Raw genomic sequence first — 22557 nt, forward strand, 5'->3', positions numbered from 1 at the left:
GGATGAGAGAGATGGAGAGAGAGAGAGAGAGAGTGAGAGGAGGACGAGCGAGAGAGGAGGAGAGAGATGTGGGGGGAGTGAGAGGGAAGAGAGAGAGAAGATGAGAGAGAGAGAGAGAGAGAGGAGAAGAGAGGAGAGAGAGAGAGAGGAAGGAGAGAGAGAGAGAAGAGGAGAGGATGAGGAGGAGAGAGAGAGAGAGAGGAGAGAGGAGAGGGAGAAGAGAGAGAGAGGAGAGAGAGAGGAGAGAGAGAGAGAGGAGGAGAGAGAGAGAGAGAGAGGAGAGAGAGAGGAGAGAGAGAGAGAGAGAGGAGAGAGAGAGAGAGAGAGAGAGAGGAGAGTGAGAGAGAGAGAGAGTGTGAGAGAGAGAGTAGTGTGTCCGTGGGTTGTATGTACATCCATAGCGCGGGGACAAAGAGTTGTCTTTCAACAAAGGGATGCATAATGGGAAGGAATCGATTCCGTCACTAAAGAGGTATCACCACAGCGTATGACAAATGGAAGCTATGTCTCTAGGATATTGGCATACGCTATACCACTCATGTCCACTATTGATAAGCGCATTGACTGTGTAGGGCCACGGGGCTGGTGTGCAATGAAAGAAGCACATTAATCGAGAATCGATTCGAGATCGGTTTCAAATTTCTGCGAGATCATCGGGAAGAAAACTAGCCGATTTTAGGAGGAAACAGGTGTGAACACGTACACATGGCGCATGTGCGCTGGAAGGCAGCCTTGCGCACAGCGTCTAACAACGAGAGTGATTAATTATCCGTGCTGAAAATACTAACGTCTTTCTGTCTTCCCGCTGGTTATTGCGGGGAAGGCACACAGACGGACGCCATCGCGGGTTAAATGCATGCAGTTACAATAGTGGCTCTAGTTCCTTCGTGGCCCGGCTGCGCTGATTCACTCCGTGATCCTGACCCGCGAGCTTAACCGAGCGTTGCCCCGTTCTGTGCGTGGCTGCCATCTTAACGCGTCACATGCCGTCGCAGCTCACCGCTTTGCATCGCCCCGCGATTAGCTCTCATTTAATCTGCTGCTAAACCCCCGCATCACAGTAACAAAAGTGTTCGAGGATCGGGCTAAAAAGCCGCATTCAGTCATCCCCCGGCGAATTATGACGCTATGGTCGTTAGCGTTGCCACCTCTCAGGTCTCGCGTTTGTCGCGGCGCAAGGTGACGCGCGCCAAACCCACAACGCGTGGGAGCCCCGGCCGGCCGTCCAATCCCCAGCCCGTTCGCCCAAGGCGGTGTCACTTGCGACTGTCCGGCTCGTTACGTTGACCGTGACGTACAGACGTGGCGCCCCACAAACCGCTGTGTTGCGAGCCTCATAAACCCGGCCGCAAGGCCTTTGGTCCAGCTGCCTCGCGACACCTGCCTGCATCCATTCAGCGCAGCGGCCCATATTTCGTACTGTGACTGGCTGTCACTGGCTCGCCGGGGCACTGGCGCCCTGGCCTGTGCGCTCGTGGAGGCAGCTGTTGCGGAAATATGCGCTCCGTACGTCAGCTCCGACAGCGTATCGAGCACGCCACATCAAACAGCCGCAGCGGCTGGCGGCGGCAGGACAGCCGCCTGCCCTTCTCACGTCGCGCAGCACAGACAATGGCGGTCATTTCTCGAGACCGAGTGTGCATATCGTCACGTCCCAGGGCGCGGCATTCGACAGCCACGAAGCTGACATTTCATTTATGAGGCGGCTGACGCTCACGGCCGTCGGCTCTGACCGGCACAGAGTACCTCTGGTCGATGTGGCCGCGTGGCAGACACGAACACATTAGGCAAACAAGGACCGACAGGCACCGGCTTTGCCGTCTTTTGTTTCAAGATAGGCGTGCATATGTATGGACGAATATGAATGGGACCAGCCGCAGAATGTAATGGAAAGTGTGATGCTTAGTAGCTTCTCATTCTCTTAATGTGGAATGACCGTTAAACGATGGAAGCAGGAAGACACGATTCATCTAGTGCTGTTTTCATGCGTAACGCAAAAAAAATGTCACGGAAAGAAGTGACATGATCACGTTCATATTTTCAGCATGATTTTGGCACGCACACTCCGTGCTTGAGCGCTGCAGCGTGATGTTGAGATAAGCACACTCCGTTGTCCTGTCTGCTCCCTCTGACTCGTCTCAAAAGAATTGCTAAAGCTCACATGAAATTCAGAATACCAAGATTTTGCGCAGCCCTTCCGCAGGGAGGCCTGATCTGTCTCCTCTACTAGGGTTGTTTTAGTGATTATCTCCGTGGGCACATCCACCCCTCCCACTTTGCCGAGCGTCGCGCGCCTGCATGAGTGCTGTTAGGACTGCTAGCAAGTGTCGCGTGTCACGAACTACTTTCCGACTTGCATCAATGTCGCAACGTTTAGGATTCATTCCACACATTCCGCTCTGACATAATTGCGCACCCGTCTACCGTTTGCGTGGGTTTGAGAGACACGATGACGTCACGCACCACTTCTAACGCTTGCTACCTCTGCAATACACGGGCATGCAATAACATTGCATGCCATGGCCCACGTGTGGCCCACCCGCGTGTGTGTGATCACGTACCGGGCTGCCGCGAGAGCCGCGCAAGCGACACGCTGTCGTCGTTATTGCGCGCCGGTGTGCTGATCGCGGTGGTCGTTAGCCCACGTCACCTCTCGAGCAGGAAGGAAGGCATCTAATGAGACAGGCCGCGCCGCACTCGCCGGCCGCGGCCGCTCCTGCCGCCTCACGCTGGACAGGGCCGCATACAGCGAGGGGCCGCGACCGCTCCTGGCGCCTGCCCCCTCACACTGGACAGGGCCGTATACAGCGGGTGGCCGCGACCGCTCACACTGGACAGGGCTGTGTACAGCGAGGGGCCGCGACCGCTCCTGCCCCCCTCACACTGGACAGGGCCGTGTACAGCGAGGGGCCGCGACCGCTCCTGGCGCCTCACACCGGACAGGGCCGTGTACAGCGAGGGGCCGCGATTGCTCCTGGCGCCTCACGCCGGACAGGGCCGTGTACAGCGAGGGGCCGCGACCGCTCCTGGCGCCTCACGTCGGACAGGGCCGTGTACAGCGAGGGGCCGCGACTGCTCCTGGCGCCTCACACTGGACAGTGCCGTGTACAGCAAGGGGCTGCGGCTGCTCCTGCCGCCTTACACTAGACAAGGCCGTATGCAGCGAGGGGCTCAAGTGCCAGCCCGCTCAACGCGGGCTGGCACTCTAAACACTACACCACCGTCCGCTACTCCAAATAAGCTGGTTGGAAGTCAAAGTCGTCCGTGGAAGTTGAGGATCAGGCTGTGGAATGAGGTTGATTTGGGGGTCAAGGGAAGTACACTACCCATTAATGCCAAGGTCTTTTTTGGTGTTGTAAATGCAGCCAGGGTCCTCCACTGCACACCGCGCTTAATTACTTTAGGGCTGCACCCCTCCAAGTTGTCTGCTATACGATACTCACACCATCACGTGCCAGGCCCCAGCCCTGAATGCAAAATGAGTGAATTTTGGGATACCGCGAATAAGGGGCTGGGTAGGTTGACCATGTTGACACACTGAGCTCGCCACCCCCTTCAGATTTAGTTTAATACGCGCTCAGGCGGGGCCAATTGACTTCGCCGAAGGTTTTTTTCAAAATGGGCTCCGAACGGCGCGGCTACGCCGCGCCAAATTTTGTATAGTGGTAGGTAATTTAATAGCGGATCGTCTGACATAAGAAATTAGGTGTACCTTATAAGATCGCTGACCTATGGCAGGTCAAAGTCAGGTCATGGTTTCAGCGCAATTAATTTCTAGGGATCCTTTAATCTGATGCAACAACAGAGTGCTAGACAAAGCCATACATCTGTGAGATGCTTTCTTAGGCAGTAAAAATGTTAAATGAGCAAATTAAGTCGACCTAAGATCAGGTATAAAGGTCGGACCAAGGTCAAAGGCAACCTGTTTTATTGCTTTACGGCTTGCTGTATGGGATAGATTGTGGTACTCATTTTGAGTTTATTGATAGTAGGAGCCGCATTATACATCTTCTGTGGACTTCTTAGAGGTCAGAATAGGTCATTGACATAAAGTGACCCAGGTCATCATTTTGTTTTTAGAAACATATTGCCTAGCATAATCTTTGTCGCTTATTCAAATGCAAAACTCAGATCACCCTTGTATGATTTTGGTCACCATGACCTTCAAGAGGTCAAAAAAGGTCACTGACCTTGAATGAGCTTGTGACCTTTGCTTAGAAACAGATATCTGCGTTCTGGGGTCACTTGAGAGACTAGCCTGATGATTGACCTTGTTTGACCATATTTAACCTGAAGGTCATGGCCTAGGAATCTCAAACTTTGATCTAGGTGAGTTCACCTACAGGTGAACACATCTTGTAAATTCGGTGTCTCTAGCTTTCTTAATTCTCGAGATCTCAGGCGGTCAAATTGATCCCCACTCCCACTCGAGCGAATGGTATCCAAAAGGCCACCCGGGCGCGTTATTATTCACACCTCTGGGCTTAAAATAAACAGTTGTGCAAAATAGCCGGGCTATGTGAACATATATTTTGAGATTATATTTACTCTAACAGGCCCTTAAGAACAAGAAATAAAAACGACGAGGAAATATTGTCAAAAAGTTATGTTCCCCCTACAAATGTTGCAATAACTAGTAAAACAAAACAGCAATCCGTCTCCAGCTAGCTCTATGCCGCTGGTGCAACAGAACTAACGCAATCATAATAACCCCTCAATGATACTGTTCTCGTACGGCGCGTCTCAGTGCGCACATAATGTGCTCGTGCCGCCAGCGCCTGCGGCGGTATGTCACTCCGCACGCCGCGCTAACCCGATCAATGCCGGCTGGATGAGTTATGCGCCGCCGGCGATTCGCGACCAGCCCGTTACCAGGCCCAGCCACGTTACGGTAACTCCACGTTACCACGTTACGGTAATAATGCAGCCACGTTACGGTAACGCGATGACCATAACCCGCAGGTGCTCCGGCGGCACGCGAGTCGAGCAACGGCTCGCTCGCGAAGCACCGCATCGGCAGCGCGGCCGCCGACGGGGCTGCGGCTGGTGCAGTGTCCTCGCGTGGCGTTGGTAATAGCGTGCTGCAGTTGTCGACGTCTGCGGCGAGTTGTGTCGGTCTTTGAAAGGCTGGGAATGAGGTGCAGAGACGTGGCATTCCAGCAGTGACTTACCGGCACGCATCGATCTCAAGCCTTGAATAGCGTGTGGGCTCAGCAATATGTTCACTGAAGTGGGCTTGCGGTGGATGTACGTGTCGGGCCTTTAGTAAAGGCACAAATATATTCATGTATGCAGTACCGCAGCGCTAAATCGTGCGGCAGACAGTTTAATGCGAGCCGCAAGCCGTGAAGTTGCATGCTTACGCAGGCCTGTGACGCTTTCAGAAACAAATTATCTTCTTTATATGAAGAAAAGGAGGGTCGGCCTGCTTCAGCCCCGGCTTTCTCTCTCTCCAGGTTAGTTTCTTCTCTCCAGGTTAGCGTTCCTTGCAAATAGGCCGCTGTTCAGGGCACTACTGCAAAGCTCAGCCCACCTGAGGACGAAGCGGCGGCGCAGCTACAAGGAATACTAACGCGGCCGCTAGTGTTCTGAAACGGCGCCGGCCTCCTCCGCAATGGACTGCTGCCGACTGAAAAACCCACGTGTTTCACGCTGGGTTCAGGTCCCAAATACGAGAATCCAAGCTGCCACGGTTCAATGATATCACAAATTGCGAGATTACACATACCTACGAGCTTGATTGCTTATGGGGCGCATTCGTGTGCGCGTGGCACATTGGGTGCTCCCCGCGGTTATTGCCGCTGCTTCTGTGATGCTTCAAGAGCAGCGGAAGTGCAAGCATGCCACATGTTCTTCTCCCCCCCCCCCCCTCCCACCGGTTCCCAGCAATCGTGATTAGTCCTCCAGAAACGGCAGTAGCGGGTAGCAACGCCAAGAACAGCCCGCAGAGAATCAATGTGGGACGCGGTTTCTCTTCCACGAACAACCAGAGACCTGGTCGCCTTTCAGAGATCATTCTTGACCCTGATGCTGTGGCGTTAAAGGGAGTTGTTCACATCTGTGTGAGGTTTTGAACTGAAATGGCGGCCTCGAAGATCATTTGATGCTGTTCAGAGCACCGCCCAAACCCATTTAGTTTTTGAGGTAAGCTCCCGCGAAGATGTGCCGCGAAGATGTTTTGAGAGGAGACTTTTCACGGTAACCTCAAATCCTGCTATTCCATTAGCTATGCGGCAATCGAGGCCGATAAAATATAATTGTCGAGTCATTCGCATCTGGCGTTCATGAGCAGAATTTTCAGATCTAACGGCTGTCAATCGGCTGTCAATCAAGATACGACAACGTAATCAAACAATGGCGTATTGTGGAGCATGTTTACTGAACAGAGAAATTGTGTTGTCTAGAACGGTCTTTTCCACTAAAAGTACACGAAAAGGTAAGTAAGCTTATTTCATCATATCTGGTGCTCTCATCGGCATCGTCAAATGTGTAGCATTTCCTTTCATATTGGCCAAATGAATGTCGCAGGACCAGGGAGCAAAACAAGGCTGGAGACATGGCTGGTGGATTGCGCGTACTATTATTACGCGCCTACTTACTATCTTGAGATCGGTTCCATCTCTTCACCTTTGTTTCTGAGATGTTGGGACTAGTCGCACTGTCTGGTCGCTTTTAATCGCATCACGCCATCAGTAGTTAGCCCGTGACTAAGTTGTCAGATTTGCGCCACCAGCTTCACTAGTTTTCCTAGGAGTAGGGTTTACACCGATGGTAGTCAGCCCAAAACTATAACAGATGGCTTACAAATTATGGAACGTTCCTTTGTAATTTGAACAGTATGACTCAGCACAAGGTAAAAAGCTCATCATTGCTGACCATAAAAACTGAGGTGTGATTTAGCAGTGACAGGAAACAGGCTCCCACTTGTTGGGACATGCGTCTGGAGCGTGCACGTCCCAGCAACGCTCCCGGTAGCGTGCTCGACAAGGCAGCTTTGTCTGGGCGACGAGGCTGTTGACTAACAGTCTTTCACAAACAAAACGCCCCGTAAATCTGCATCATTTATTCTGGATTCGATCTCACGGGGATGTGAAACGTTGCCTGACTTGAAAATAGGGGAGACAATGCTTATCAAACTCAAGTGTTAATTTCACGAAACATAGCAAAACCTGCGTCATGTGAAAAATGCCTATCAGCAAAACACTCAGAGCTCACAAGGCGATAATAGTATGTACAGCATTATTTTTCCGCTAAAGTCTAGAAGCTCTCATCTCACTGCAAGTACACATGCGTTCCACGCTGTCAGGCCAACGTCTGGGAAGGGATTCCTGCATCATTAGCTACGCAGTTATACATCAACTTATTCCCGTGTCTAGTATGATCCAGAAACATATACTGGCGACGCCCTTGCTTCAAAAATACATAATGACAAGCTGATGTGAATTCGATAAACAGCTTCAAGGAACGTGCGCATAAATATATATTGCAAAAACTTTCACTGGCTCAGTGGAAGTGTTAATGGCCACAAACATCAACGTTGGCATTTGTCACAGATAGATGCCTCCAACGAAACGTCCTCTTCTCGGTAACTAGCTCCATGGGCCAAATCTGCAGAGAATAGAGCCTGGCATACATGCAGCCTTCTGGCACCTCTCAGTCAACGTCACTCGGAATGGGCGCAGAGCACCGATTCTGGAAACAATTGCGCATTAAATCGTCGGCAAAGGAAACAGCCTAACGAAGGCCTCTTCCCTGGATCATCGAGCTTTGTCACTGCTCGTTTCACAGTCGTCTAAAAGTCAGCATACCTGTTGCTAGTTTTATTGAATCTTTACACATATATAATATAATATATAAATACCATATTTATATATATATATATATATATGCATATATATATATATATATATATATATATATATATATATATATATGTATATATACATATATACATTATGACGGTTGCAGAATGCAGAGTGCGCCGGACATGACCCTCACCAAGCGGAGTGCCGCCATCAGGATCCCGGTGTCTTCACGCGTCGTTCACGCGTCGATTTGTGCTCGGGTGAATTATACAGACCCGCCGAACAAGGTTAGTGGGCGGCACAGTCTACCACTCCCAGTTTCACGATCGATGTCGGTCCCGATCGCGGCGGCGGGCGAAAAGGCGGCGGGCGGATGGAAAACCCTTTCTCAATCATGTATCCGTTATCACGGGTATGCTTTTCAGCTAACAGTGACAAGCTTTATGATGTTAGCGAGATCAGCTGCAAAACATGAGCGTGAAAATGATCTAAATCGGTGCGAACACACAGGAATAACTCATTAGCCATCATCAAAACCGACGCTTTGCTTGTGAACTATTTGCCGAATTTTTGTGTGATGTGATTAATAATATGATAGTCTTTATGAGCTCAGAGTTGTTCTAATCTTAAGGACAACCTGCATTCCTGGCCGATAACTAGCTGTGAGTATCTTAGCCCACACTGGTTGCGACAAATTATTGCGCATATTTCTCCAATGAAAATCAACAACTTCATTGAAGTTAAAGGACGTGTTCCATATTTGTATGGGGCTTTAAACTGAAACAACATTCTTGAAGGCATTTCGGCGCAGTTCACAGCTCTGCCCTTCTTAAGACCTGAACGCGTCTAGTTTCTGAGCTACAGACCCGCGAAAATGAGGAGAGTATTTCTGAGAAAGTATTGCAAAGTCGCATTAGCATTCATAACGTCATAATAACGGCATTCAGATATGCCATTTCAAATGCAATACGGCGAGCAAGGATGGGAAAAATATAATTGTCAATGTGCCTATATCTGGCGTTCGTGAGCACGATTTCAAGATACAACGGACATCCGTTGGCTCTCAATCAATGTTGGATAAGGTACGATGACATAATCAAACAATGGCGTATTGGGGAGCATGTTTATTAAACAGAGAAATTGTGTTGTCTAGAGCAGCCTTTTCCACCCAAAAATATACCAACAGTCATAAGTGAACTTATTTCATCATGTCTGATGGTTGGTTTCTCTCATCATCTTAAAGAGAGTGTTCCACATTTAAAAACATTGAATCTTGAATTTGCTCTCAAAATTTTGAAAATTTTGCATGTCGAAGCAGATTAGCACGAATTCATTTCATGATGTTTTCTGATAAGGCGGACCAAACCGCATTGGACTGAAACAAATCTGGGAAAAGCGGACTGGTGGGCGAATGGGACCTGGACTAGCCTGATTGGATTGAACCGGATGCTGAAAATTCAATCCATGAAGTGTGTTAAGACCTAGCTGCACCACACTGGAGCCGCACTGGAGAAAGCGGGCAGCTCTCCATCCTCCTGTTGGCCAGTATGACCAGCCGTCCCCAATCTTGTCTGCAGGGAAAAAGTGCGGAACCGGCAAATAATAAATTCGTATAACATATACCAAGACGCTGTCACATTCAACTGTGTGAACTGTCATATTCTACGCAAACATTATGGTATATCAAGTCATATGAAAGTACTAAATTTATTACGACATAAAGTAAATTTTTTCCCATCTACGAAACTCCAAACGCTAGCTGCTGATTCGGTATCCCTGAACATAGCCAACCGTCGAATGGTATCCGAGAAATAGCAACACTTTTCGCGGAAATCGAGGGTAGAGTACGGGCACTTACCAACTAAGGCAGCCAGCCCTTTTAAACTCAGGGATAATCACGGAGCTTATCGCCTGAAAAAGGCGTGAGGCTGCAGAGCTTCTAGAAGAGCATCTCAAAAGTCCCTCCTGAGGAAGGCAGGATATGTGTGCGCGATCTGTTCTAAAGAGGCTTGGTGACGTGCAGCTAAGTACTTGCAGGCGGGCGACCACCTCAGCTTCATTGTGGGCATTCATTACCCTTTGACGATGGGGTGTGATAGCGTGCTGTCAATTTCGCCCTGTCTAAAACAGATTGCCTGTCAAAAGCTAGGCTTGACATAAACAGGAGGCCGACCCATTAGAGGTAGAGAGCATCATTCCGGAGAGATTTCCGGGAATATTCACAATGGGTGGTGTGGAAGTTTGGCATCAAAGCCCGACGGGCATCAGCGGTGAAATACCTTCCTGGCTGATTCTCGAATAGTCTTCACGGCTCTCAGAATGCCAGCAATGCAACAAAGCAAAGCTATCCAGATTGCACGGGCAGTACTGCTGGAAATATTAAACTAGTAGTGTTGCTGTTATAGCCACATCTTGTTTATCCACCTTACATTTTTTGGCATGCTCCCAAGGCGTGATCACACTGGTACCATTGAGAGCACTTTGTCAACAGCACCTGCCTGATCCACACTTGCCTTCGCCATGAACTTGTGATCTCATCGTCAGATCAAGCACATGTAAACGTCAATCGATGACCTGGCTATGCACGCCAACAAAACATTCCATTCGCAGCCGATTATGCTCAAGATCCTGTTCAGTATCTTGCTAAGCCTGAGAATCCTTTAACGAGGTCGGGGTGGCGTAGAGCCTATAAAACGGACATCTTGCTTTGCCACTGGCGCTGCGCGCGTGGCCATCTCATTCACTTCACATACACGCCATGTTGTTAGCATAGATGAGGCGTCGAGTCAGGGTGATACTTGGTTCACGTCAAGTCCATGTGAGCTCATTTTATGGGCACTTTCTGCTTTCCGAGTCACAGTACGTATTGTGAACCATGATGGGTCGACCACGGTTGATTATCCTGGCTATGTTTTAGGGTTACGGTCCTATTTGCTACAAACAGGTAGCGAACACAAATTGAGGTCCGGCACTGCAGGCATATCTGACAACCACTTAAAGGTGACCAGATACCTTGCTATAATCATTTCGCCCCTCTTTCACGCAGTCTAGCTCTGGGTCCCAACAGCGTACCCACGCAGCCAACAGCCATTCTCCGGCCAATGGCTGATCCAGCACTTTATGTGGGAAGGATCTAAGCTCTGAATGAGACTACGAATTCACGAAAACAGGATTTAAAGCGGAAAAACCTATGCTCTCAGTGTCTTTTAGGTTTGTCCTGCCGGCTGGATCTGGCCCTGCACCACAGTCCTCCCGAGATTTGCGAAGCAGCAGTCAACGATTTGTCATATACTTTGATGGAAGCGCCAGCCAAAATCATGGCTCATTCCAAACACATGGCATGACAGCACGTAACCCATAGGTTAAGTGTCCTGCAACTGGCCACGTCTTGAAAAATGGAGTATTTTGCCATAAAAGTCATCAACAAATTAATAATCATTTCTCTATGACAATCAATCAATAATAATTTCTTTCTATTACTCTACACTTCCACGTTTTTCCCAATGTTGGACGGAAAAATTGCATCCGAAAAGATTCAGTGATCAACAAATACCGCAAAGTAGAACACAACTTGTTCTATTAAACCTCTAACTTTCTTTTTTAACCTGTTATAATTTTCCCGACATTTGTAGGCTTGTAGGGCCGCGTTTGTTGCCAATCAATTCACGCTCCGCGCCGAAGGATTTCTATGAACGGAGGACCGGACCGGGAGAAAACTGTTCGGTCTGACCAATGTCGGTATCACGTCAAAATAACAATAAAGCAACAGTGATGCTGCGAATCACAACCTCTAAAAGCGGACCGCTCTGGAAATCTACCTTTCGTGTATTATTTTCGCAACCCTATTTAGGGTCGAAATATGTCCGTCAGGATGCTGTCAGAAAGAAATCACTTGGCAGCTAACAAAAATTCAGTTGGTCCATGTATAGTGAATTAGAAGCTGATGCCCCAATAAAAACTGGGACGTCCTTTGTCTTTGCGTTGTTTTACACCCCCTCCCCCACCCGCACTTCTTTCCTCCCCTCCCAGTGGTCGCAGGTCAATGTCTGTATCCACTGGGTCCGTTTTTTAGTATGCATCCAAAAGGCAATACGGCTGTTGCAACATTAGGTGGGGTTTCTAGTTCCCTGACCAACAGTGCACCTTAAGGTCCGAAGTGGCGACTATGGGGCCCATACAATACAATACCATATACAAATAAGCCGAGTATGGCCGACCAATGACATGCAACCTAATTATTGAGCTTTTCCCACGATCCGGCGTCTCGTCCGTGCAACTTGGAAAGGCGGCAGAGGCGCGGGTCGCGTGTGCCTCCCCCCCCCCCTCGAACACCTGGTCGGGCTTGCATCCTTCAGCTGTGACTAGACGACCAATCAGCGTCCGGTGATCAGCTGACCTGCTGCCGGCTGACCGGTGCCGCCTGAGGCCGAAATCCACGTGTACGTGCTCGTCCATGTCCGTCCAAGCGTGTTCGGTCTGATGACAAGGCAGCGGCCGGCAGAGCCCACCTGACACTGTTCACCCACTGCCGCCTGTTGCTCTACAACTAGTGCTCCGTGCATGGATTCTGTGATTTTTTGTGCTGCTTATCTTCCCTCCCTCCCCTCTCCCCCTCCCCCCCCCCATCGGGCTGCTGAGCTGTTCGGCCCGTTCTATCGTCGCGATTGTTTTAATGTGTTGGGTTGGGATATGCACCAGGTAATGGGTGTCGGTCATTGGTGTGCGCTGAAATGGGACAATACCAGCTTTGTTATTTTTGCTGTCAACAACTATCGCTTTCTCCTATAACGCTCGGCAGTGGGAAAAATGAACTGAACATAAGCGTCTAGAGACAGCTGTTAAATGACAGTGGTCAATGGCCAACGGTTTGGTGACAATGACAACGCATGTTGGACAGTCGTCGAATGGCGTGATCGTCCAGACAGCCTCCTGACCCCTTGTCCCGTCGCTCTCACCTGCTGCATGCGTTTGACCTCTCCGACCTGACAGGGCAGTGCGCAGACCGAGAGCGGCAGGCGGGCGCCTCTGTCGAGCCGCTCCGGCTCGGTCGGCGAGGCTGGGGCGGCGGGCTTCCCCCGCGCTCCGGCCGCCGGCGCGGTGGGCTCGCTGCCCGGGTTCCACTGGACGTCCCCCGGGCTCATGAAGAGCTCACCCTCCCAGCGGCCGATCACCTGCAGCAGGAGAGTAGTTGTCGGGCTTACCAAAGCAGCTCAGTGGTTTTGTCCCTCACCCAACCAGCCAGGTGTTCAACCCCAGGACGTAGGATTTCAATGTAGCACGCCTAGAACAACTGAAATGTCTCCACGTCTTGGGTCACTATGGGAACGCTACGGGCTAAAAATGTCATGATGAATGTGTCGCACGACAGACTGGCCCTCCATGGGTTCCATATTTGAGCCAAAACATTGCAGAAGGGTTATATATCCTTTCCTCAACCGTCTGCTACGCTGTGGCTGCGCCCCCACCCACCCGCTACGCATTCTCAATCAACTGTAATCACTTGCAACCCGGTTATTCGGACTTCTCATGATTTTTGTCCCGGACTTATCAACGAGGTTCATTAAAGTTTACGGCAAACTTGCTGTTTCCACTGATGATGTCAAATCAAGTGTGAGTGGAGCTACTTTTGACTAAGTAACTTCCAAGCAGTGCATCCGCCCGGGAATTTCGTTTAAGTCTCACACCTAATCGCACCCAGATTCGCCTCATTCTACATTGGCACTAATGGGTTCACCCAACACGTAAAGTTATCTAGCTGCAGTCAACAACGTGTAATCCAACAACTCGTCGCAGCCTGCAGGGATTATCGCCAAGGACCCGAACCCGCCAGAAGCAAATTTCCCGTCAGAAACATCTTGACCAGTACCGGCCAGTGTTAACATACATCACACATCAAACCGACGCCTGCATACTCGCCTTGTAACGATGCGCTCCGTCCGCCGATCGCTGGTAGTTGAAGATGGTGTACCGAGCCAGGCCGTCGCCCCTCTCGTCAAACATGACCTTGCTGCCGGCCAGATCTGGGCAACCAGGCACGCCGAGGTAACGGAAGATCACGAAAGGCCACGCAGGTCTCAGGGGAGCGCCACAGGTCGCGGAGGAAAGACGCAGGTCGCAGAGAAGGGACACAGGTAGAGAAGGAGTAACGCAGGTCACAGAGGTGGAACTCAGGCCACATGAGAGGGACGCAGGTCGCAGAGGAGGGAAGCAAGTGACAAAATATGAGGCAGATCACAGGAATTTAGTAGCAAGCTTCGCAGTCGGCAGACCGTTCAAACCTCGCGCTACAACGATACGTGGATGCTGCGGCTGCTGTGTTCGTATACACCTATTTCGGCATCGAACAGTTACAAGAGCATTTTGATATGCGCCAGCATAGTGGAAATCATGGCCGATACAGTGCTCGCTTTCCGTGGGACAACATTGACTTTCGATATCGCGTACCCAAATACTAGCACGGGTTGGTTCGTGGTGACGTGGCCTTGAGGCAGGATACCAAACCTACCAATGAGAGCTCGAGGAGTGGATACCATCTGCGACACCACGGCACGCGGCTTTCTTCGACTAGGATCGGTGTAAAATTGGGTAACGTAATGATATATCAGTGTCATATGTGGTCAATAGATTGAATGAATCTTACATATACGTTTACACACCGGTTCAAATGGATGTGACGCATAACCTAACTCTACAGAATTTGTTCCGCGTAATTGAAGATGCATTTCAAAACTCAGCCCTCCTGATATTTGATGTGGGATCAGTTCTTCCATTTATTCCAATGATGTTGTTTCTAAAATAAACGCTCAACGTCGTCATCAGCCGCAAATATAGCGGATCACTGACGTGCCCAGACAACTGGCAATATCCAAATAACTCACTGTCATTGTTGTCATCTGTGCCCAATTGCTGTCAGCTCATTCTGTCAGAACATCCAATATGGACAACGGCAGCATATTGCAAGCGTTCGTTTCATTATCATCTGCCGCTGATGATCATTGAGATCCGTGTTTAAAGGGAGTGTTTGTAGGGCGTTTTAAGCTGAAAAACAATCTTAAAGATCTTTTGGTCTTAAGGAAAGGTCAGTTCACAGCCCTGTCCTTAAGACAAGATCCTCTAGTTTTGGAGCTACGTGCCCCAAACAATGGGGAGATAATTTCAAGGTCACCTTGGCACTCATGACGTCATAATCACGTCATTCAAATCCTGTCATTCCATAAGCCATGTGGCGCTCAAGACCGAGAAAAATATAGTGGTCAAGTCGTTCATATGTGGCGTTCGTGAGGGCCATTTCAAGATATAACGGCCATCAACTGGTTTTTAATTAATGTTGTGTAAAGTACGATGACGCAATCAAACAATGACGCTTTAAGAAGCATATTTCTTAAACAGGGCCGTTTTGTTACCTAGAGCAGCCTTTTTCCCTTTTCATTATACCAAAAGTGAAAAGTGAGCTTTTTTCGTCATGTCTCATGATTGCTTCAATATGTTCAAACATAGATAAAAATGGCAATTGTAACACATTTTCATCATTTTATGATTTACAAATTCCTCCTCGCAGCTGGCATGCCAATCGCTGACGTTGCACACCGACAGACCGCAAATACATCGCTGAGGTAGAGACTATGTATGTGGCCTGCCAGACTAAGCATGTCAGAATGATGGGGTAATGATGGGGCACCGCCATCGCGGTATCCGATCAAAATGAACCCATGCCGTGGAAGAGGACGGACCCAGACAGACAGATGATGAAGTACTCTTTAGGTGGGACAACCCTGAGCAAAAGCAAAAACAAACTGCACAGCGTCCGGTTAGACATGGCGTGCCAATGCTAAGCAAAGACCGGCAACGAGCGGAGTCTGCCGGCCGCAGACCAGACAGGCTGCTGCGGACCACCTACCGCCGATATCCGGGCGCCACTCGCCTCTGCCGCTGAGCCATCCTCGGACGGCCGCCGGTTACCACTCAGACTAGGTCACCGCACCATCGCCACGGGTCAGCGGCACAGCGTGGGCCAGCCGCCGACCGGCCTCGAGCGAGGCCCCTCGGGGAGCGGCGCCGAGGCCAGATGTCCGCCGCCGCAGCGGGCAATAACAGCTCCCATGGGGGAGGGGGCGCTCCGGCGCCAGGTCAGAATCCCCGCGCCGCTGCGGGCGGGAAAGGTCACGGACAGCAGCCGTCTCGGCAGTGAGACGACCACAATCACCGAGCGGCGCGAGATGAATGTCGGGATTTACGAACACGCTGGGCGACATTGGTCTTCCACCAGGCAAATTCCGCGGAGCACAGCTCCGACCAAAGCCGGCCACGTCCCCCGCTCAGGTGTACATGGCCTACGTTCATGGCCTATGGGTTCCTTTAATGTTCCGATGTTTTTTTAGAACACCCGGTCGATAATGAGAAACCATGGTTTCAACACTAAGAAGTACGCCGCCATAGCGAGTGGTTGCTTTAATGGTGCAGGCAATGATTCGTTGGTATTGTTTGCATTACGTGCGAATGTTGATAGTCTGCCAACTTATGACGAAAAGAACGGCCACGCGGGATGTAACCGAGCATCGTTCTTGCAAACTCGCATGCCAGTCTTCTCCATAGCGCCTCTGACAACACACCAATTCATGCTCAGGCCTCAGGATTTAACGAATGTCCAGCGCGCTCACAGCCGAAACATTTGGTCGCCTCAGTTCCTGATCTACGCCTAACCTGGCCTTCTACCTGACCTGACCTATGCCTAACGCAAAGAAATGCAAAATGTTTAGAAAGCATACACTCGCTGTACCCCTGTGCAGTGCGCAGTGGAAGGTCGCGAGATGTTGTCGGTGTTCGTGTCAAGCTCTTGACGGTTTTTTCTCTAAAATGGGATTTCCTACTAATCCAGTGAGGCTTCCCGTGCGTTTGACAAATGCAGAGGAGTGCAAACAGTAATTTTAAAGTTCCAGACTAATCCTCGTAGTTTAATGACCAAGTCTGGGTCAGCTGACAAAGTCATTCATATTAATTTCACGCCATTGAGCAGGTGGGAGTCGGGAAAATCAAGCCTATTTCTCAAGCCACTTGATGCGTGTTGTTCCTGCAATTGCTCCGAAGTGTGCAATACGATTATAACCTCACTGTAAATCACGATTGCATTTCATAAGAAAATAGGACCATAACTGCACCACAGATCTTCTGTCAAAAGCAGATCGAAACAGAAACTTCCATCTTTATTATCCTTTTCTTTTTGTTCTTGTATTTCCTGGCCGAACTATTTAAGTTAAATATTAAACTTTGGTGATGCATGCCAGCAATGATGATAGCATAATCGTAAGCTCACCGCGGCCTTATTTGCCAATGAACGAGAAGACCGACTTGGAGATGAGCTGGACGTTTGTCCTCATAGCGATGAGATTTTCTAAGGCGAACATTTTTAGTAAAAGATAATCATCGTTGGTGACCTATTTGTTATATGTGATATCTTGGAATGACTCTGTACACCACGCTACAACTTTCAACAAATAAACCTCCAGGGCTCAACAGATCGAGTATGGATCAGCCAAGCCGTGACAAATAACACAATATCCAGCATTAGTCTCTTGGGTGTCACTAATTTCTTAGTCTCGTAAAATGCCACTGATGGCTCACTAAATGGAAATAGGAAGCATCTTAGGGAGGCAAGTCTCACAATCCCAGGTCTCAATCTTATTTGATATCATTATTGAAGAAAGGCGCTGACTTATCACTTCCCAAACAACACCTTGATTGCTCTTTAGTGCCATGCCTTATGAATGGTAAGAACAACAATGCAGTTCAGACACATGCTCACAAGATGTTCATGCTTTAAGATTTCATGAAAAGACAAAATATGTAGCAGTTTTAACCCAACAACGTAAGCGGAACTCTCCGAGCAGCCTACCGAGATTTCGAAGTCACGTGACAGTGACGTGGGTCAGGTGATGGCGTTGGAGGGAACGCCAGGAAATACGCGCCGAAGATTATCGTCCGCTCTCCAACACAACACAACCGCTCTTCAACAGCGCCACACCATGAACGCAGCAGTAAAACGCGTGTAACGCTGCGCTCCTTCCTTCAATTTTACATGGAAACTGCATCAAACGAATGATCTTGCACGTCGGGTGACTCACCTTGAAGGAGACGCTGAGCAGGTACCTCTTGTAGAAGGCACCCCCGTCGTACTTCCTCATGCCTGGGCATACGTAATAGGCGTTTCCGCACACCTCCAGCTGCAGCGTCTGCAGGGCGTACGCGAACGCATACACGGCATCGATGACGAACTGCACCTTGGACTCCTGCACAAAGCCGTTCTCTGGCAGCAGTCGCAAGTCGGGGTCGCACGTAATGTTCGAAGCTGCCGGCTCCAGTGGACAGTCGAAGAACGCCTCCCAGTACTCCCTGAACCAGGGGTTCCTGGCGTTGTTGTCGGGCGTGAGCGAAGCCATGTAGGCATCGAAGGCCGGAATGTGCTTGGACGTGAGCTCGACGGTGATGGCGCCTTCGGCTACCTCCTCCACGCCCTGCACCAGGCTCTCCTGCTTGCCCCAGCCGTCGCTGGCGATCCAGTAGAACGACTGTCCCAGCTGTAGACGTTTCGCTGCCGCCAGCAGGCCTCTGGAAGCAGAAGCATCGATTGGTTTCATACACTGGAACTAAGTATCAGCCCTATGCTCATGCTTGGAGTACACTGACTTCACAAAGACGGTTTTGGACCATCCACGCTTTGGACCATCCACGCTTTGGACCATCCACGCTTTGGACCATCCACGCTTTGGGCCATCCACGCTTTGGACCATCCACGCTTTAGACCATCCACGCTTTGGACTATCCACGCTTTGGACCATCCGCGCTTTGGACCACCCACGCTTTGGACCATCCACGCTTTGGACCATCCACACTTTGGGACGTTTCTGCCCTCCGGATGGCTCCGACACCAGTGATCTCATCATATCACTCTGGCTGTAACCTGCAGAGGGGCTTTGTCTGCTTTGTATCCACCTTTGACGTTATGTGTTGCAGGATGCCAGTGCGACAGAAACTAAAAGTTAGGGATGCACCAATAAATAAAGATGCAGATTACCTATGTAACTGTGGGCAATGAGATAGCAGAGTATAATGAAGGGGCGGGGCAAAGTTTTTTTAAGTATAATTTAATGAACAGTATAATTAAGTATAACTAACAGTATGATTTGTTTAAGTATAATTTAATTTGAATAACTCAATAGTTTGAATATGCATAATGCCAGCTAATTAAGCTGAAGATCATTAGAAGCATTAGCTAAGCTAGAGCCATCCCTCAAGTCACATCGCATCGCAGCCGGGTGGAGGAATTTCTCATTTGTCCTTTGCATTTTGGATGCGTCGCTTTTGGTGGTTAATTTGCTATTCGTTGTATATGGGGCTTCTCCATTTTGATCGTTTCTTTGACCACCATAATTTGAGCAGATAAAAACCATGTAGTTAAATGCATGAGTTGGAAAATGCTATCTCTCGCACGCAATGAACAACTGAAATAATTTTTTTTTATTCGACATCAGGGGCAAGTAATAAAACTGTACCGCTATGCCAATTAACAGTGATGTTTGATGCATTGCCACACCAAAGTTATCACAGCGAGGATCGCAGCGTTGAACAGGAGAATGTAATTTTGATGCAAAATGAGATTTGCGCATTCATTACACACACACATACCACACACACACACACACACACACACACACACACACACAACACACACACATATATATATATATATATATATATATATATATATATATATATATATATATATATATATATATATATATATATATATATATGCAAATGTATTTTTTGTCAATGCGGCTGTAAAAGCGTGTACTTAATGTTCATTTGAGACATCGTTAGGATGCATCCACGGTGCATCCATCCACGCTTTGGACCATCCACGCTTTGGACCATCCACGCTTTGGACTATCCACGCTTTGGACCATCCACGCTTTGGACCATCCACGCTTTGGACCATCCACGCTTTGACCATCCACGCTTTGGACCATCCACGCTTTGGACCATCCACGCTTTGGAATCCACGCTTTGGACCATCCACGCTTTGGACCATCCACGCTTTGGAATCCACGCTTTGGACCATCCACGCTTTGGACCATCCACGCTTTGGACCATCCACGCTTTGGACCATCCACGCTTTGGACCATCCACGCTTTGGACCATCCACGCTTTGGACCATCCACGCTTTGGACCATCCACGCTTTGGACCATCCACGCTTTGGACCATCCACGCTTTGGACCATCCACGCTTTGGACCATCCACGCTTTGGACCATCCACGCTTTGACCATCCACGCTTTGGACCATCCACGCTTTGGACCATCCACGCTTTGGACCATCCACGCTTTGGACCATCCACGCTTTGGACCATCCACGTTTGGACCATCCACAGTTTGGACCACAGTTTTGGTTCACAGTTCACAGTTCATCCACAGTTTTGGACATCGTGCAGTTTCCTTCCCTAACTGCATTTGAAGATATTGAGGCAAGCATCAGAAATGATGGCATAAGCTCACTTAGGACTATTGTTATAATTTTGAGGGGAAGTAGCTACTATAGACAACACAATTTTGCTGTTTAGTAAATATGCAGCTCAATACGTCATTATTTGATCACGCCATCGTACCTTGTGCGACATTGATTGATAGACAATTGACGGCCGTTATATATTGCGGTCCTGTTCACCAACGCCAGATATGAGCAATTCCGCGATTGTATTTTTAGTGGCCTTGACCGCCGCATGGCTAATGGAGTGGTAGGATTTAATGACGTCATGATGGCGTCATGGATGTCTGGGTGACATTGAAATAACCTCTCCGAAGAAGCCTACGCACCTTCGCGAACGTATGACCCAGAAACTAAAAGGATTTATGTCTTAAGGAGAGCAGGACTATGAACTCCACCGAAGATCTTCAAGATGGCGATTTCAGATCAAAACCCGATGCAGATGTGGAACACTTCCTTTAATGGCGAAGGGGTGTCGGTTGTAACACCCAGGATGAATGCCAACTTTAACACCAACAATGCACCGCGATACCCCTACCAAAGAGCGTATCAAAGTCATGGTGTATCTATTCCATTTATGTTACGAATTATTGCACGCCCAGGTGCAGTGGGGTAGGGTTCGGGGGCAGCGCCCCTCCCCAAACGTCACAGGCACGGTAGACTGTGCCGTCATGCACCGACGTACTGCGGGTCGGTTGGCAGGCAATTCCTGGCCGCGCCCCGCTTCGGCTTGCGAGACATGTGGCCGTGACCAAGTCGTGGCAGACATTTTTTAAACTCGTTCGCTCTCCGTTGCCGCACCACATCGCCCGGAGAGCAAGTGCTATACAGGAAGATGGGCATAGCAGGATGATATGTGCTGCGGATATTCCTTGCCAATTTCCCCCGTGCGCTGAGCTCTGAGCGTCTCGGCATCAAAACTATTTCTTCCCCAGCCAGGTACACACGAACAGGCCACCGGAGCAAGCGGAAGCCAGCACGAGCGAGGAACATTGCGCCGCCCAGGTAGGCAGCGCCATTCGCCTCAGTGCGCGGCCCACGGCAGATCAGCGGCGCTCATTGGCCCGTCAGCCGACCGCCGGCGGCAGCGTCTGACGTCACCGCTGGCGTCACGGGGAGCGGCGGCAGCCGAAAGCGATCCCCGATGAGCCGTGCGCCGCCAATCTGGTCCGATTACCCGGCTCAATCGGCTCGGACGGCCGGCCCTGACCACCGTCGGCTCCGCGGCTCTGACCGGTGCCCTGGGGCGCCGTTTGACCTTCGACCGCCGGAATGCGCCAGTGCCTGCCGTCGTGGCGATTTATTTTGTCGTCTGAGGCGCTGTTCCGCGGAGGTATTCAATTTCCGCGCACACCGTTGTGTGACGTCGTCGGCGCATTGCTTGCATTTGCGGGTGCTCGGAGTCCGCATGCGACTTTGTAATCGCGAGGCATCGCGACATTGCGGGTATCGGTCGCTGTATTCAAATCGACGCACGAACTAGGCAGGGAGAGGGTAATTCATTACACTGGAACGCGTAGCTACTTCATCAGCCACTTGAAATGAGCTCCTTTCGCAACTTCTGAACGCCAGCAGCAGCGTTCCTTTTGCTTTTAGATTATCGCAAATGCCCGCTCGTCTGGAGCGTGGCGAATGCTTTAGCGCTCGATTATCCCTCTAAAAGCCTTCCGCAATACCTCGTGCTGGGATCCCCGGGGAGACCCGTGGCCTGTATGAGCCGGTCCAGCCAATCACGGTGCCGTAAACAGGCCATTTCATCTTGTCAACACCGGAATTCTGATCTATAGAGCGTAATTGAGTCCCGGGAAGGTGACAGAGTTGAATCCGATGTGTTGAGGGGATCGGGGTTAGCGTGCTCGGACGCAGCGCTGCAGATGTTTATCGCGTGCTTACATGTCAACTCCACAACGTACAACTGATGCCCGTACTAGCAAAAAACATAACGTCATTCCAAGTGGAACTGTTAGCTGCATAAGGTGGTCGTATAATTATCAAATAGTGTATTGATTCTTCTTTGTTCATTGGTCGGACTGGCGTTGGCCAACCCTCTCAGGCACGAGTTGTTTCCGATGCTTCTGCTTCCTTCAATGAGTACGATAGCAGTAAGTGAAGCAACTGTTGGCTTGATTCAATGTTCTTCAACAGGTAGACCTGCAACAAGTGGGCCCCTCTGCTCATCCACCTAGATCAGCCGCGCAGCAGCCTGAACACACGCG

General features: G+C 49.8%; 2 protein-coding genes across 2 annotated transcripts in view; one reads left to right on the forward strand and one right to left on the reverse strand.

Moving 5' to 3' along the window:
- LOC119108354 (metabotropic glutamate receptor) overlaps positions 1 to 4812 on the forward strand; it is a 29118-nt gene extending 24306 nt beyond the window's left edge. The window contains exon 6 of the mRNA XM_037231930.1: positions 4776 to 4812. Coding sequence (XP_037087825.1) covers positions 4776 to 4812 — 37 coding nt within the window. The remainder of the gene's footprint in view (positions 1 to 4775) is intronic.
- Positions 4813 to 5580: 768 nt separating this feature from the next.
- Positions 5581 to 22557, reverse strand: part of LOC119108356 (metabotropic glutamate receptor) — a 31396-nt gene continuing 14419 nt past the window's right edge. Inside the window, exons 3-7 of the mRNA XM_037231931.1 lie at positions 17926 to 18407; positions 13722 to 13828; positions 12893 to 12976; positions 12202 to 12281; positions 5581 to 5629 (exon numbers count right to left, since the gene is read on the reverse strand). Coding sequence (XP_037087826.1) covers positions 5581 to 5629; positions 12202 to 12281; positions 12893 to 12976; positions 13722 to 13828; positions 17926 to 18407 — 802 coding nt within the window. The remainder of the gene's footprint in view (positions 5630 to 12201; positions 12282 to 12892; positions 12977 to 13721; positions 13829 to 17925; positions 18408 to 22557) is intronic.

The sequence above is a fragment of the Pollicipes pollicipes genome, unplaced genomic scaffold (assembly GCF_011947565.3).
Source record: "Pollicipes pollicipes isolate AB1234 unplaced genomic scaffold, Ppol_2.1 Scaffold_6686;HRSCAF=7923_pilon_pilon_pilon, whole genome shotgun sequence".
Taxonomy (NCBI): Eukaryota; Metazoa; Arthropoda; class Thecostraca; order Pollicipedomorpha; family Pollicipedidae; genus Pollicipes; species Pollicipes pollicipes.